The sequence below is a fragment of the Lutra lutra genome, chromosome 1 (genome assembly GCF_902655055.1).
Source record: "Lutra lutra chromosome 1, mLutLut1.2, whole genome shotgun sequence".
Classification (NCBI taxonomy): domain Eukaryota; kingdom Metazoa; phylum Chordata; class Mammalia; order Carnivora; family Mustelidae; genus Lutra; species Lutra lutra.
The window spans coordinates 50,317,208-50,334,986 of NC_062278.1; the positions used below are offsets into that span (position 1 = coordinate 50,317,208).

Consider the following 17,779-nt stretch of genomic DNA (forward strand, 5'->3'; position numbering starts at 1 on the left):
ATCTTGGGCGCCTGGGTGGCCCAGTGGGTTGAGCCGCTGCCTTCGGCTCAGGTCATGATCTCAGGGTCCTGGGATCGAGTCCCGAATCGGGCTCTCTGCTCAGCAGGGAGCCTGCTTCCCTCTCTCTCTCTGCCTGCCTCTCTGTCTACTTGTGATCTCTGTCTGTCAAATAAATAAATAAAATCTTTTAAAAAAATACAATCTTAAAAACAAAACATTTAAAGAAAAATTAATATTGACCCTCCAAAAATTCTTCCAGAGAAACAAAAGGAAGAGAGAACACTTCCAACTCATTCTTCAAGGCCTGTATTAACCTGATTCCAAAGCCAGACAGAGAGAACATAAGAAAACAGCAGTTAGGGGCACCTGGGTGGCTCAGTGGGTTAGGCCTCTGCCTCCAGCTCAGGTCATGATCTCAGGGTCCTAGGATCGAGCCCTGCATAGGGCTCTTTGCTCAGCAGGGAGCCTGCTTCCCTCTCTCTCTGCCTTCCTCCCTGCCTACTTGTGATCTCTCTCTCTGTCAAACAAATAAATAAAATCTTAAAAATAAGAAAACAGCAGTCAAATTTCTCTTCTTAATGCAAATGTAAACACACTCAACAAAATCCTAACAAACTGAATCCAGCAACATATAAATGGGATCATAAATTAGGATCAAGTGGGATTTGTCCCAAGAATCAAAGTTGGTTTAAGATTTAAAAATAAAGTTATGTTATTATGTTATTAATACATTATATCAATAAAGGATACAAATTACATAATATGAATGCAGAAAAGGCATTTGACAAAATCCAACACCCATTCATGATAAAAAGCCTCCAACAAATTAGTAATAAAAAGGAACTTCCTCATCATGAAAATGGATAGGTATTAGTCTATCTGGGTTACTATAACAAAATATTATAAAGTGGGTGGCTTATAAACAACATTCATTTCTCATGGCTCTGGAGGCTAAGTTCAAGATTAGGGTGCCAGCCAGCATGGTCAGGCTCTGGTAAAAGCCCTCTTCTAGACTGCAGATTGCTAACTTCTCACTGTGTCCTCACATGATGGAAGAAACTAGGAAGCTCTGTGAGGTCTCTTATTTAGGCAGGAATCCCATTCATGAGTGCTCCACCCTCATGAGTTAAACAACCTCCTAAGGACCCCATCACCAAATGCCATCACACTGGGCATTAGAATATCTTTTTTGTTTGTTTGTTTTATGTTAGTCACCATACAGTACATCATTAGTTTTTGTTGTAGTGTTCCATGATTCCTTGTTTGTGTGTAACACCCAGTGCTTCATGCAATCCATGCTCTCCTTAATACCCACCATCAGGCTCATGATCCCCCCACCCCCCTCCTTTCTAAAACCCTCTGTCTGTTTCCCAGGGTCCATAGTCTCTCATGATTTGTTTCCCACTCCGATTTCTCCCCCTTTGTTTTTCCCTTCTCCTAATGTCCTCCATGCTATTCTTTATGTTCCACAAATATGTGAAACCATATGATAATTGACTTTCTCTGTTTGACTTATTTCACTTAGCATAATCTCCCCCAGTCCCATCCATGTTGATCCAATAGCTGGGAATGTCAACATAAACATTTTGAAGGGACACAAACATTCAAAACACAGCAAAGCATCTATGAAAAACCTAGCTGACATGATACTTAATGGTAAAATACTAACTTTTTGCTCAGAGTGGGGGAAAAAACAAAGATGTCCATTCTCACCACTTCTATTGCACATTGTACTAGATGTTCTAGCCAGGAAAATTAAGCAAAGAAAGAATATTAAAGGCCTCCAATTGGAAATAAAGAAGTAAAACTGTCTTTATGAACAAAACTCCAAGCAATCTACTAAAAACTTCTAGAATTAGTTAGACACAGTCATAGCATATTATAAATTAGTTCCTATACACTAACAATGAACAGTGTGAAAATAAAATTAAAAAAACAATTCTAGTCACAACAGCATCAAGAAGAAGAAAATAAATAATCAAACACTGTAGAAAGAAATTTAAAAGGATCTAAATAAATGGAAAGATATTCATGTCTATGAATCAGAGGACTTTTAAATATTAAGTCAAACATGGCCAAAATCCCCAAATTAGTCTACAGACTCAACACATCTTCAATCAAAATTCTTGTTGGCTGTTTTGTTAAAACTGGCAATCTGATTCTAAAATTCAGCTAGAAATACAAGGAACCCAGAACAACCAAAACAATCTTGAAAAATGTAATAAAGTTGGAAGTCTCTCACTTCCCGATTTCCAAACTCAATGCCAAGTTGTAGTAATCGAGACATAGTGGTACTGGCATAAGAACAGATATAGAGATCAATGGAATATAATTCCAAACCCAGCAATAAATCTTTATATTTATAATCAATTGATTTTCAACAAAAGTACCCAAAAAATTGGTACCTATTCAACAACTGGTACTAAGACAATTGCATATTCACAAACAAATATATAATTTGGATGCCTATCTCATATCATATCCAAAAACTAACTTCAAATGGATAAAAGACCTAAATCTAATAGGCAGAATCTTAAAACTCTTAGAAGAAAACCCAAGATTAAATCACTATAACCTCAGATTAGGAAACAGTTTCCTAAGACGACAAAAGCACAGCAACAAAAGAAAAATAGATAAATGAGAGTTTTTCGAAATGAAAAAATTTCTGTGCTTCAAAAGACAATATCAACATCAAGAAAGTGAAACACTGAGTGGGAGAAAATGTTTGCAAATCATATATCTGATAAAGACTTGTAGGGATGCCTGGGTGGCTCAGTCGGTTAAGCAGCTGCCTTGGGCTCAGGACCGTGATCCCAAGGTCCTCAGATCCAATCCCCCATCAGGCTCCTTGCTCAGCAGGAAGACTGCTTCTCCCTCTGCCTCTGCCTGCCACTCTGCCTGCTGTGCTCTCTCTCTCTCTGACAAATAAATAAATAAAATCTTAAAAAAAAAAAAAAGACCTGTATACAGGCTATAAAAATAATTCTTACAACTCACAAAAATGGAAACAACAAAATTTTAAAACAGTAAAGGATCTAAATAGACTACTCCCCAAAAAAGATAAAAAATGACCAACAACCACATAAAAAGATAACGTCATTAGGAAATACAAATCAAAACTACAATGAGGTACCATTTCACACCCACAGGAACATCTATGGAAGGAAGGAAGGGAGGAAGGGAGAGAATTAACTATTGGTAAGGATATGGAATCACCAATATGTTTTTCATTTCCTACAAACAATTTACTTGAAAAGGGAGAATAAGACTAAGTACCTTAGAAAGTCCTCTGACATAAATTTAAGAACTCCAATTAGTCTTCTAATTCATGTGATCTCCCAGTAACTGTAATTTATACTTTACTACTCATTTTTTCATTCATTCACTATTTTAAGTAAGAAAATTCAATGCTCTTTTGCACAACAGCTTTTTAATCATTAACAGATGTCCAATCCTAAAGTGCTCTAAGTCTCCTTTAATTGTAATACAATCCCCCATATATTTAATTCTAGTATAATTCACTAACACTATGACTAGTCCCAGAATTGCTAAGTTGAGCATCCTTTTTACTGCAGACCACAAATGATGAATCAAGCATTATAATCAGTCTATATTTAACTCTTGTTTTATCAGCTAAAGTTTATCAAGATGTTCCAAATGCACAAAAACAAGGAGTTAAAATGACATAGAATCACAGAAAGTCCAAGCTTGAAGAGAAACAGAATTGAATCTTGAATTCAGTCTTTGTATTTCAAAAGAATGGTAACTGAGACTCAAAGAGGTTAGATGAATCACCCATGGTCACATTATTTATACACAATATAAGCCCATCTTATATCATACACACATTATCTTACCTTTCTGGTGATGTTTTAGAAGTGATAGGACGTCCACGGACACCTTTTCTACTTTTATGGTCTAGAGATAGGACCTTATTTCTTAGGCTTCTTTTCCACTGGGGGGGGAAAAATGGAATTTAATACTAAGTATGACAATATAACAATTACAAGGCACTTAAATTTGTTTTTATTTAGAAATTCAAGATAAACAGCCAAATAGGGCACACACAAAAAAAGTGCAATCTACAAAACCCCCGGGCTCTTTTGTACAGAAATACAATACCCCTGGCTAGTACAGAAATATAAGTCCACCAAAAAAACAGAAGGAAGATATTCTAAAATGTCAAGGTAAGTTTAGTTAGGAAATGCAACATTTTGAGGCTCCAAAGCTTACATAATCATATAATTTTGTAAGACAAAAGGAAATAAAAATTATTATATGCCAAGTTAAATGGGGTCTGTGATTTTGAAGTTGCATTTATAACAACTGGAAGGGATTACAACTGGTTCCCTATGAATTGCTAAACGGAAAATTTTAAGAGAGAGTCACACATCTTACTAAGAGGGTTTAGATTTAATCTGACTAGACCCAAAAGTTAAAATTATTTAATAATTTTAATAAAAGAATATGAATCTAGACAAGTAAATTATTTATCTTCTCTGCATTAGTTTCCTTCTTTCCATTAGTTTCCTTATCATTTAAAATGGACATAATAATAGCTATCTCACAAGGACAGAAGAGGACTACATATGTATTAAGTTTAAAACACTGTTTTCCTTAAATAGATTTGTACACCTGTGCTTATAGCAGCACTATTCACAAAAGTTAAAAGGTAGAAGTGATTCAAGTATCCCATCAGTAAAAAAAAATGGATACAATGAAATATTGTTCGGTCTTTTATTTTATTCAGTCTTAAAAAGTTAACTTTGACACATGCCACAACATGGATGACCCTTGATGACTGTCGGAGAACAAAAAATATATATATTCGTCTCAGCCCCCATTTCCTGGCACAGAGCTCCTAAAACCCTTACAATTTCCTGGATTGATAGGAGGATCTTTTGTTATAATATATGATCCTTGATCCCCATTCCTAACACAGGCCTCTTGAAACCCTTGTAATTTCTCGGGTGATGGGAGTGTCTTTTGTACTAAAGAAGTTATTCTGGGTGGGCTCCTGGAAGGCTCCTGGATGAGGGCTGGTCACCAGAAAGACTAAGCCATAATTAGAAATTTGGAATTTTTAGCCCCACCCCCCATTCTCTAGAGAGGGGGAAAGAGCTGAAAACAGACTTAATAAATTATACCCACATGAGGAAGCTTCCATAAAAATCCCAACAGTATGGGGTTCAGAGTAATTTCAGGTTGGTGAACACATCCACATACCACACCCATGAACTGCACAGGAGACCCTCCCAGACCTCATCCTGTGTTATCTCTTCATCTAGCTGTTCAATTGTATTTTCCTGAGTTCTCCCAGCAGCTCTAGCATAAAGTAATCAAACCTGATGGGGTAGCTGGGAGAACCTCAAATTTATAGCCACTCGATCACAAGCACAGGTGACAGCTGGACTTCTGGCTGGCATCTGAAGTAGGATGGAAGCATTCTTATGGGACCAAGCCCTTAACTTGTGGGGTCTGACATTATTTTCAAGTAGTGTCATAACTGAATTAAATTATAGAATACCCAGCTGGTGTCACAGAGCATTGCTTGGTAGGGGAAAACCCACACATATCTGGTGTCAAAAGTATTGTAAATATGATAGTAGTGTAAGAGTAAATGAGAAACAAAGGAGGAAAACTCAGTTTTTCCCAACACAAGGACATTATACGATGTGAAAATAAGTCAGTAACAAAAAGACAGATACTGTATGATTCAAGTTATATGAAATATCTAAAATAGTCAAATTCATACAGATAGAAAGTAAAATGGTGGTTGCCTGGGGCCGGAAGGGGGGGAAATGGAGTATTGTTTAATAGGTAGTGTTTCAGGTTTGCAAGATATAAAGAGTTCTGGAGATGGATGGTGGTAATGGTTGCACAACAATGTGAATGTAGTTCATGTACCCTTAAAAATGTTTAAAATGATAAATTTTATGTTATGTGTATTTTACAATTTAAAATAAATTTTTAAAAAATAAAAAAATTTTAAGTAATGAAAAACAAACCACTGTCTCGAACATGACAGCCCTTGATAAACACCTTTTTTAATTCTCTAGAAATTAGGTTATCTCGTTATCACCATAGTCCTCCAAGGTATAAAACACATTTTATCAAAGCAAAGTGAAGTTTTTGCCCAATGAACCCAAGTCTGTCTCCCATAAAAGCCCATGTTCCTCCCAACACTTTAATTCTAAATTAGACAAATTCTCAGAAATGCCCCCATCATGATATCAACTTAAACACATTTGTCACTCTCATTTCACTACAAAATGTAAATCTATCAATATAACAAGATGAAAACTACATCTTCTCTCGATTTTCACTATCACTGTCTTAGTTCTGCCTCTTTTTATTTCTGACCAGGACTCTTACAATGTTATCCTAATGGGATTCCCTGCCAATGGTCTCTTAACCTGTAATCTAGCATCTGCTCCATCATGAAAGTTAAATCTTTCAAAAACTCAAATCTGATGTCACTCTTCTGCTTAAATTCTTAAGTGCTTCTGACTACCTAAAGAAGGAAAATAATAATAATTGTGTTTTCATTTCTCACTTCTGCTTCCCATGCATCTTGTATTCTGACAATACTAAACTATCCGTAGTTCCCTGAAAGTGCTATGCAGTTTCATCCTTGGACATGTTTCCTTACTAGAATATGCTTTACCCTCCCTAGTTCTCTTTGTCCAGTAAGCCCCAATTCTAGTATCACCAAGAAACCTTTCTCACCTCTAGCAAAGTAAATCAATCTCTTCTACAAACCATTATAAGCTTTGCATCTCTCTATTACTGACAACACTTTTTTTTATTTAATTTTTTTTCAGTGTTCCAAGATTCATTGTTTATGCACCACACCCAGTGCTCCATGCAATACATGCCCTCCTTAATACCCACACTTCTCATAATTCTCATAATAATAATATTATCTGTTTACATCCATCTGCAACCAGTACTGGGAATGATTTGGCTTAAGGGTTGAACTCCCAGAACTACTACTGGCCAACCAGTTCCCTGGAAGTGGTCCACTAATCTCACAGTAAATGCAACCTTCATAGGGCACCTGGGTGGCTCAGTGGATTAAAGCCTCTCTGCCTTTGGCTTGGGCCATGATCCCAGGGTTCTGGGTTGGAGCCCCGCATCAGGCTCTCTGCTCAGCAGGGAGCTTGCTTCCCCCCCCCTCTCTGTCTGTCTCTCTGCCTACTTGTGATCTCTGTTTGTCAAATAAATAAATAAAATCTTTTTTAAAAAATGCAACCTTCACATTTTATGTTATTGAATTGTTTGTACCCCAATCATCATACCATAATCAGGTTTGCCTTTTTATACAAAATGATAAAAGTACTAGTCTTTCAGTCTTTACAGTCTTTACAGAGCCTCAGATTCTGTACCGAGAAAACAACAAAAATATTATTCCCACCAAAGAGGGGGCAAAAAAGAATGAGAGTTTTGAACTATTACAAAAATAAGATGAACTCATGGAGGTAAACTAGAGATAACTTTAATAGGAGGGAGATTTATTAAAATGTCATTAACTCTAAATTCTTGAATCCTACCATAACCAAGGGTAACCTGAAGGTTATCCACAGATGTTAGCAAATGAAAATAAAATTCACTTAGACTTTGATCAGTTGTTCCTTATGGTTAATATCACATTAAAATATTTACATATTTTCTCTTTTTAAAAAATTAGTTAAGAGGGCGCCTGGGTGGCTCAGTGGGTTAAGCCGCTGCCTTCGGCTCAGGTCATGATCTCAGGGTCCTGGGATCGAGTCCCGCATCGGGCTCTCTGCTCAGCAGGGAGCCTGCTTCCCTCTCTCTCTCTCTCTCTCTCTCTCTCTGCCTGCCTCTCTGTCTACTTGTGATCTCTCTCTGTCAAATAAACAAATAAAATCTTTAAAAAAAAAAAATTAGTTAAGAATTGTAGGCTGGGTTAATAATTTGTATTTTTGACAGTTATGATTTGTTTTTCTTTTAGTCTATGAACCTATTATATGCTATCTCTGAAAAATAAAAATCAGATAACAAAGAATTCTCCTACAAACTGATTTTGAATGGGAATTTATTTCCATACATAATCTGAAAGCTACCTGAACACAAATAGGAAAGTTAAGATATCATGAATTTTATTTTAAATATAAAAAAGGCTTTTAGAAGAAAAAAAAAAAAAACTTTGTTCACAGACAGGATCAAAGCATTCAGTAACATAAACTTATCCCTCTCATTCTAACAAGGACACCAAAATAAAATATTATGCTAATGAAAATAAAATGGCCAAAAAATAAAATAAAATAAAATGGCCCACAATAACTACTAAAATTTTTCTTGGACAAAATCAACTCCACATGCATTCTAAGTGGTATGGGATTCACAATCTCAATGGAGTGCTTCCTTAGATACTAAAAAGGGACCAAAGTTGTATCTTGAGAAAAATGCTGACTTTGTTTACAACTACTTACCCCATCACAGCTTATTGTAATAAAAATGTATGATGACTTTCCAACCAATTGAGATTATTGGTCTGGATTTAACTTTATATCAGAATTTCAATTCTATTGACTCTTCATCCAGTTTCCAAAGTAAGCAACGTGTAATGCCAACAATGAAAACACTCATAAAAAAAAATAAACTGAAATTATTTGCTAACCAGTATCTATTGAGCCACTGGATGAATTGTGGGGGAAAGTCTGGAGAATCCTGTATACTCTTCAACCACTTTTCCCCAGTGTTTTCCCCAAACAACCTACATGACTACAGGAAAATATATAACCAGGAAATTAACGATGAGACAATGTATGACTTTATTAAGATTTCACCTGTTTTATATGCAAACATTTGTGTATGTGTGCATTTTTAGTTCAGTGCTATTTTATCATATGTGCACATCTGTGTAACCACAACCAAAGTAAAGACATAGAACAGTTAGGCCACACATATCCTTTCTGCTACCATTTTATAAACACAGCTTGCCACCCTCCCTTCCATTAACTCCTAGCCTCTAAAGGCCCTGAGAGTTTTCCTAGCAAATCAGACATTTCAGTAAGAAAATGAATGTAATACTCTCTATTCCATTAACGAGAAGTGAACAATTCCCCATTCATTCTATAATGTAAGTATTGCATTGATAATGAATCCACAGAATGGCACTACCAGAAGAAAAAAACTAAAAACCAACATCTCCAATAAACATAAACAAAAACACTCAACAAAAAAATTAGCAGATCAAAACAAGTAATACATGAAAAGAATAATACAGGCAGTTAGGGTTTATTCTAGGGCAGAAAGGTGGTTTAATATTCAAAGATGAATCAAAAAAAGACCCACTATACACTGAACACAATATGAAAAGTCAAGGGATACAGATATGCCATTCTAACACAGATGAAAAGAAAGACAGAGTAGTTATACTGATTTCAGACTCAACAAACTCCAGAAAAAGAAAAATTATCAATTTAGAGGGATAGAGGGATAAAGAGAAATACTACATAATGATAAAAGGGGTCAATTCTCCAAGAAGATATAACAATCTTTAATATCTATGTGCTCAATAATAAAGCACCAAAATACATAAGGCAAAAATTGATAAAAATACAAAGACAAATAAAAGAATCAACAATTACAACTGAAGACTTCAATACCACTCCATCAGAAACAGATCCAGCAGGCAGAAAGCAGGAAATAGTAAGGACAGAGTTAAACTGAACAACACCATCAATCAACTGTATCCAATTAACATTTATGAATACTTGTAGTGCATAAACAATGAATTTTGGAACACACACAAAAAAAACTTAATTTAATTTAAAAATTGACTCAATAAATTATACTGAGTGCCTACTACATGCTAGGCACTTGGTTTCCAAATTTAAAAAATTAAGAGATTATACATTCTTCTCAAGCTTGTACACTAAGAGGGGAATTTATTGCATTGGATATATCTATTTTTAAAAAAGAGACAATTTGGGGAGCCCAGGTGGCTCAGTCGACTATGCAGCTGCCCTCAGCTCAGGTCATGATCCCAGGGTCCTGGGGTCAAGTCCCACATTGGACTCTCTACTCAGTGGGGAGTCTGCTTCTCCCTCTGCCCTGCCCCCCTTTGTATGCACTCTCTCTTGCTCTCTCTCAAATAAATAATAAAATAAAATTTTATGGTGGGAATGCAAGCTGGTACAGCGACTCTGGAAAACAGTATGGAGGTTCCTCAAAAAGTTGAACATAGAGCTACCCTATGACTCAGCAATTGCACTACTGGGTATTTACTCTAAAGTCACAAATGTAGTGATCTGAAGGGACACGTGCACCCAATGTTTATAGCAACAATGTCCACAACAGCCAAACTATGGAAAGACCTAGATGTCCATCAATAGATGAATGGATAAAGAAGAGGTGGTATATATATACAATGGAATACTATGCAGCCATCAAAAGAAACAAAATCTTGCCATTTGCAATGACATGGATGGAACTAGGGGGTATTATGCTGAGCAAAATAAGTCAATCAGAGGAAGACAATTATCATATGACTCTCTGATATGAGGAATTTGAGAAGCAGGGTGGTGGGTAGTGGGGGGTAGGGGAAAAAATGAAATAAGATGGTATCAGGAGGGAGACAAACCATAAAAGATTCTTAATCTCACAAAACAAACTGAGGGTTGCTGGCAGGGGTAGGGAGAGGGTTGTTGGATTATGGACCTTGGGGGAATGTGATACGGTGAGTGCTATGAGATGTGTAAGCATGACAACTGACAGACCTGTACCCCTGGGGCAAATAATACATTATATAATAATAAAAATAATTAATAAAAAAACTTTAAGAAAATTAAAAACAGAAAAATAAAATAAAATAAAATCTTAAAAAAATAAAATTTAAAAAAAAGAGACAATTCTAAAATAAATAAGCTAAACTTCTAGCTTTGGAAACTAAAAAACAAAGAGCAAATTAATTCCAAAGTAGCAGATAAAATGAAAAATAAAACAGAAATTGATGAAATTGAAAACAAGAAATCAATAGAGAAAAACTTTCAAAACCAAAAGTTGCTTCTTAACAAAACCAATAAAATTGACAAATCTCAACCCAGGTTAACTAAGGGGAAAAAAAGAAAACACCAAGTACTAATATGAGAAATGAAAGAGAGGTAATCACTACTAATCCCATGCACGCTATATAAAAATAATAAAGAAATGCTATAAACAATTCTACTCTCACATATATGATAACCCAGATGAAATGAGCCAATACCTTGAAGACAAAATCTACCAAAACTTACACAATGAGAATTACATAATCTGAATAGGCTCATATCTATTAAAGAAATTGAATCAATATTTAACACTGTCTAAAACAGAAAGCACTGGGCCCAAACTGGCTCACTGGTTAAGTCTATCAAACTTTTAAAGAAACCACTTACACCAATTCTCAACAACTTCTTCCAGAAAACAGAAGCAGAGGAACATTTCCAAAGTCGTTCTATGAGGACAGCATTATCTTAACATCAAAACCAGAAAAATATAAGATAGTGAAACTATACAATCTCTCTTAGAAATATAGATGCAGAAATCTCAAAAGTATCAAATCCAACAACAAACAAAAATAATTATACATCATGAACAAGTAGGATTTATTTCAAATATGTAATTCTGGATAATGGACTGGAAAATTCATTGATATCAACAAGCTAAATAAGAAAAATCCAGGGTGCCTGGGTGGCTCAGTGGGTTAAGCCGCTGCCTTCGGCTCAGGTCATGATCTCAGGGTCCTGGGATCGAGTCCCACATCGGGCTCTCTGCTCAGCAGGGAGCCTGCTTCCCTCTCTCTCTCTCTCTCTCTGCCTGCCTCTCCGTCTACTTGTGATCTCTCTCTGTCAAAAAATAAAAAATAAAAAATAAAAAATAAAAAGAAAAAGAAAAATCAATGATCATATCAATAGATACAGAAAAAAGCATATGACAAACTCTAAAAGCCATTTATGATTTTTTTAAAGAGAATTCCAGCAAAGTAACAATAGAGGAGAATGTTCTCAATCTAATAAAGAACATCTACAGTAAACCTACAGAAAATATACTTAATGGTGAGAAACCAGATGCTTCCACATCAAAAACAAAGCAAGGATGTATCCTTTCAACACTCCTCTTCAGCTTCATACTGGAAGTCCTAGATAATGCTTTAAGATAAGTAAAGGAAATAAAAATACAGATTGGGAGAAAAAAATAAAACTTTTATTTAAGGTGACATAACTGTCTATGTAGAAAATCCCAAAGAATCAATTAAAAAAAAAAAAAATCAACTCCTTCAACAAATAAGCCATTACAGCAATGGTGCAGGAAACAAGATATTTTTGCAAAAGTCAATTACTTTCTTCTTTTAAAGTAATTAGCATTGGAATCTGAAGTTAAAACAATACTATCGGGATCCCTGGGTGGCTCATTTGTTGAGCATTTGCCTTCGGCTCAGGTCACGGTCCCACAGTCCTGGAATCAAGCCCCACATCGGGCTCCCTGCTCAGCGGGAAGCCTGCTTTCCCTCTCCCATGCCCCCTGCTTGTGTTCCTGCTCTTGCTGTCTCTCTCTCTGTCAAATAAATAAATAAAATCTTAAAAAAAAAAATACTATCTACATTAGCACAAAAGAAATAAATATATATGTGCAAAACAAATAAAATCTATACGACAAAAAACACAAAACTGTATTAAAAGTTATCAAAGATCTAAATAGGAGGTGTCTGGGTAGCTCAGAGAGTTAAGCCTCTGCCTTCAGCTCAGGTCATGGTCTCAGGGTCCTGGGATCAAGCCCCACATTGGGCTCTCTGCTCAGTGGGGAGCCTGCTTCCCCCTCTCTCTGCCTGCCTCTCTGTCTACTTGTGATCTCTGTCAAATAAATAAAATCTTTAAAAAAAAATTTAAATAGACATTTCATGTACATGGGTAGGAAGACTCAACATTCCAATGCTGTCTTCCCAACTTGATCTATAAAGTCAACACAAATCAATAACCCAAAAAGTTAGTTTGTGGATGTTGACAAAATGATTCTAAATTTTAAACAGAAAGACAAAGACACAGAATAGCCAATACAATGTTGAAGAAAAACAAACTCAGGAAACTTACAGTCCCAACATCAAGACTTATTATAAAGCTACAAAACAAATAACAAATAGATCAATGGAACAGAATAAAGCACTAAGAAATAGATCTGCATAATGAAATCAACTGATCTATGACATGGGAACAATGGCAATTTAATACAGAAAGGCTACTATTTTCAACAAGTGGTGCTAATATCCATGTAGAAACAATAGAGACATAAGTCTTACAGCTTTCACAAAAATTAATGCAAAATGGGCCAACAGATCTAAATTTAAAATGCAAAACTATAGGTGCCTCGTTAGCGCAGTAGGTAGCACGTCAGTCTCATAAAATGCAAAACTATAAAACTCCTAAAAGATAACATCAGCGAAAACCTAGGTGACCTTGGGTTAGGCAATTACTTCTTAAATATAATACCTAAACAACCATCCAAGAAGAAAAAAAAAATGACAATTTGGGCTTCACTGAAATTAAAACTTCTGTTTTGCAAAGGTCCATTAAGGGAATGAAAAGATAACACAAAAAGTAGGGAAAAAAATTTATAAAACACATATCTGATAAAAAGACCAGTATCCAAAATATACAATGGACTCCTAAAATTCAAAAATAAGAGAACAATCCAATTTTAAGAAGAACCAAAGATCAAGGGGCGCCTGGGTGGCTCAGTCGCCTTGGGCGACTGCCTTCAGCTCAGGTCATGATCTCAGAGTCCTGGAATCAAGTCCCGCATCGGGCTTCTCGCTCAGCCGGGAGTCTGCTTCTCCCTCTCTCTCTGCCTGCCTCTCTGCCTACTTGTGGTCTCTCTCTGTCTCTCTAAGAAATAAATAAAATCTTTAGGGGGAAAAAAAAAAAAAAGAAGAGCCAAAGATCTGAAGGCACACCTCACCAAAGAAGATACACAGCTGCCAAATATGCATATGAAAAGAAACTCAAGAAAATATGTCATCACAAACTGCAAGTTAAAACAAGATACCACTATATATGTATTAGGATGGCTAAAACATAAAACACTGACAATACCAAATGTCAACTAGAATGTGGAGCATCAGAAAATCCTATTAGATGCAGGTGGGAATGCAATATGGTACAACCATTTTGGAAGACAGTTTAGCAATTCCTGGCAAAACTAAATACACACTTAACATACAATCCAACAACTGCAATCCTTGTTATTTAGTGAAACAATTCAGAAACATGTCCACACAAAAACTTGCACATAAATGTTTACTGTGGCTTTATTCATAATTGCCAAAACTTGGAAGCAACCAAGATATCTTTCAACAGGTGATGGGTAAACAAACTGTGCTAAATCCACTTAATGGAAATTATTCAGCAATAAAAACAAGGAACAGTGGGATAGGCTGTGCATGTGTGGAGGCAAGGGTCATATGGAAACTGTACTTTCTACTCAATTTGCTGCAAACCTAAAGCTCTAAGAAATAGTCTTGTAAAAAAAAATTTTATTTTTTTAAAGACTTATTTATTTATTTTTGTGAGGAAAATAGAGAGAATGCATGGGTATGTAGAAAGGCAGAGGGAGAGGGAGAAAAGAAGCAGACTCCTGCTGAGCGGGGAGCCTGATGCAGAGCTTGATCTCAGGACCCTGAGATCATGACCTAAGCCAAAAACAAGCTGGATGCTTAACTGACTGAGTCACCAAGGTGCCCCCCAAAAATTCTTTTTTTTAAAGAAACGAGCTATCAAGCCACAAAAACAGACATTAATGAAGGTAAAATCATATTGCTAAGTGGAAGAAGACAATCTAAAAAGGCTGTATGATTCCATGTGACATTATAGAAAAAGTAAAACTGAATATTATTAAAAATATCAGTGGAGCACAAAAGATTTTTTTAACAGTGAAATTATTCTGTATCACATTGTAATGGCAGATACATGCCATTATACACTGCCTAAACACAGAATATACTAGACAAAATGTGAACCCTAATGTAAACTATGGACTTCAACTAACAATAATCTACCAGGGATAGTTCCAGTTCAAAAACATTGTAGGGGGACCTGGGATGCTCAGCTGGTTAAGCATCTGCCTTTGGCTCAGGTCATGATCCCAGGGTCTGGGGATCAAGCCCCACATTGGGCTCCTTGCTCAGTGGAGAGTCTGTTTGTCCCTCTCCCTCTGCTGTTCCCCCTGCTTGTTCTCTCTCTCCCACTCAAATAAATAAATAAAATCTAAAAAAAAAAAAAAATTTTAATGACAATGTACGAGGAGCCTGAAATCACTTCCTCCCACAGACATACCAAATCTATAGTTACATATGGAACAACTCCCTCTGAAAAAACCCAGAAACTGAACAACTCCTCTAAATATCACAGGAATGAGAAAAAGCATTGAAACATGCAGAAGCTGAGATAATCTAACCATAAACACTACCCCCGGCAAAATGGAACACAACCAGGAGAGAACTGACAACTCCCAGCTTCGCCTAAGGTACAAAGGATTTGGACCCTACAACTGGCACCCTAACTGGGATTGAGCACCGCACTTGGTTCCCTGCTCAGTGGGGAGTCTGCTTCTCCCTTTCCCACTGCTCCTCCCTACCACTCATGCTCTCTCTGCCTCTCACACACACTCTCAAATAAATATATAAAATCTTTAAAAGAGAAGAAAATTACAGACCAATATGCCTGATGAAAATAGATACAAAATTCCTCAATAAAATATTAGCAAATCCAATTCAACCATATAAAAGAATCATACACTATAATCAACTAGGATTTATTCCAGGGATGCAAGGAAGGTTCAACATCCACCAATCAGTAAAGGTGATACACCCCATTAACAAAATAAAACATATCATCTCAACAGATGCAGAAAAAGCATCTGACAAAATTCAACATCCATTCTTTAATAAAAACTCTCAATGAAGTAAATATATATGGAATGTACCTAAATATAATAAAGCTCATATATCACAGTGCACAGTGCTTATCATACTCAATCGTGAAAAGCTGAAAGTTTTTCCTCTAAAATCAGGAAGAAGACAAGGATTCCAACTCTACCCACTTTAACAGAATACTAACCAAATCTTGCAATTAGGCAAAAAATAAATAAATAAAAGACAACCAAATCAAAAGGAAGTAAAATTGTCTCTATTCACAGGTGACATGATATTACATATAGAAAAGCTTAAAGATGCCACCAAAAATCTTGAACTTAGGATGAACCCTGAGGGCCTAATGCTAACTGAAATAAGTCAGACCAAAAAAAAACAAAACAAAACAAAAAAAAAAACACCAAATACTGTATGAGTTCACTCACAGGAGGAATCTAAGGAAAAAAAAAAACACCAAACTTATAAAAAGAACAAATTTGTAGTTGCCAGAGGTGGAGAGTGGGTAAAGTGAGTGAAAGGGGTCAAAAAGTACAAACATTAAGTTACAAGATAAATAAGTCCCAGGAATGTAATATACAGCATGGTGATTTACTTAACAATATTGATTATTTACTTGAAAGTTGCTAAGAGATGTTAAAAGTCTTCATCATAAGAAAACTATTACTGGGGTACCTGGGTGGCTCAGTGGGTTAAGCCTCTGCCTTCAGCCCAGGTCATGATGTCAGGGTCCTGGGATGGAGCCCAGCATTCGGGCTCTCTGCTCGGCGGGAAGCCTGCTTCCCCCTCTCTCTCTGCCTGCCTCTCTGCCTACCTATGATCTCTCTCTCTCTCTCACTGTCAAATAAATAAATAAAATCTTTGAGAAATATATAAGAAAACTATTACTATGTGTTAATAGATATTAACTAAGCTTACTATGCTAATCATTCTGCAATATATACATATATCAAATTATTATGTTGTATACCTAAAGCTAATACAATGTTATAGGTCAATTATATCCAAGAAATAATAATAACTTACCAGTATTGGCTTATCAACTGTAACAAATATACCACATTGATGCAAAGATATTAATAAAGGAAATTATGTGGGAGTAATAGGGGAAGGGGAATTGAGGGGCATATGGGTATTGCCGGTACTATCCCTTCAATTTTTCTGTAAAGCTAAAATTACTCTAAAAATAAAATCCATTAACTAAAAAAATTAACAAACTGACAATATCAAGTGCTAAGAAAGATACAGAGCACCCAGAACTCTCCACACATTGCTGGTGAGAATGCAATGGTACAAACACTCTGGAAAACGGTTTGGCAATTAATATACACTTATCACATGACCCAGGAATTCCACTCCTAAATATTTACCCAGACAAACTAAAATTTATGCTCACAAAAAAACATATATGCAAACATTTATAGGAACTCTATTCCTAATGCCCAAAATCTGGAAACAACCCATATGTCCTTTAATGGGAGGAATAAACTACCGATACACACAAAAACATGAATGAATTTCAATGGCATTATGCTAAGTAAAAAGTCATTCTCAAAACATTATACACTCTATGATTCCATTTTATGTGACATTCTGGAAAATGTAGAGGTATAGCTACAGAAAACAACATTACCAAGGGTTAAAAGTCGTAACAGAGTATAATTACAAAGGAGACAGCACCAGGGGATTTCTTGGAGTAATGGGACAGCATAATATCTTCATTGTCATGATACTTATATGAATCTATACAGATCCTGTAACTCAGAACTGTACACTAAGAAAAAAACACAAACACACACACACACACACACACACACACACACACACACCCTTTTATTATGGTGGTGGCTA

The 17,779-nt window shown here is 35.9% G+C and overlaps 1 protein-coding gene across 6 annotated transcripts in view; it reads right to left on the minus strand.

Annotated features, from left to right (window-relative positions):
* Window positions 1-17,779, minus strand: part of SENP7 (SUMO specific peptidase 7) — a 170,474-nt gene that overhangs the window by 114,694 nt on the left and 38,001 nt on the right. For all 6 annotated transcript variants that reach the window (XM_047723354.1, XM_047723348.1, XM_047723340.1 and 3 more), the window contains one exon: window positions 3,858-3,955. In XM_047723354.1, the coding sequence (XP_047579310.1) occupies window positions 3,858-3,955 (98 nt within the window). The remainder of the gene's footprint in view (window positions 1-3,857; window positions 3,956-17,779) is intronic.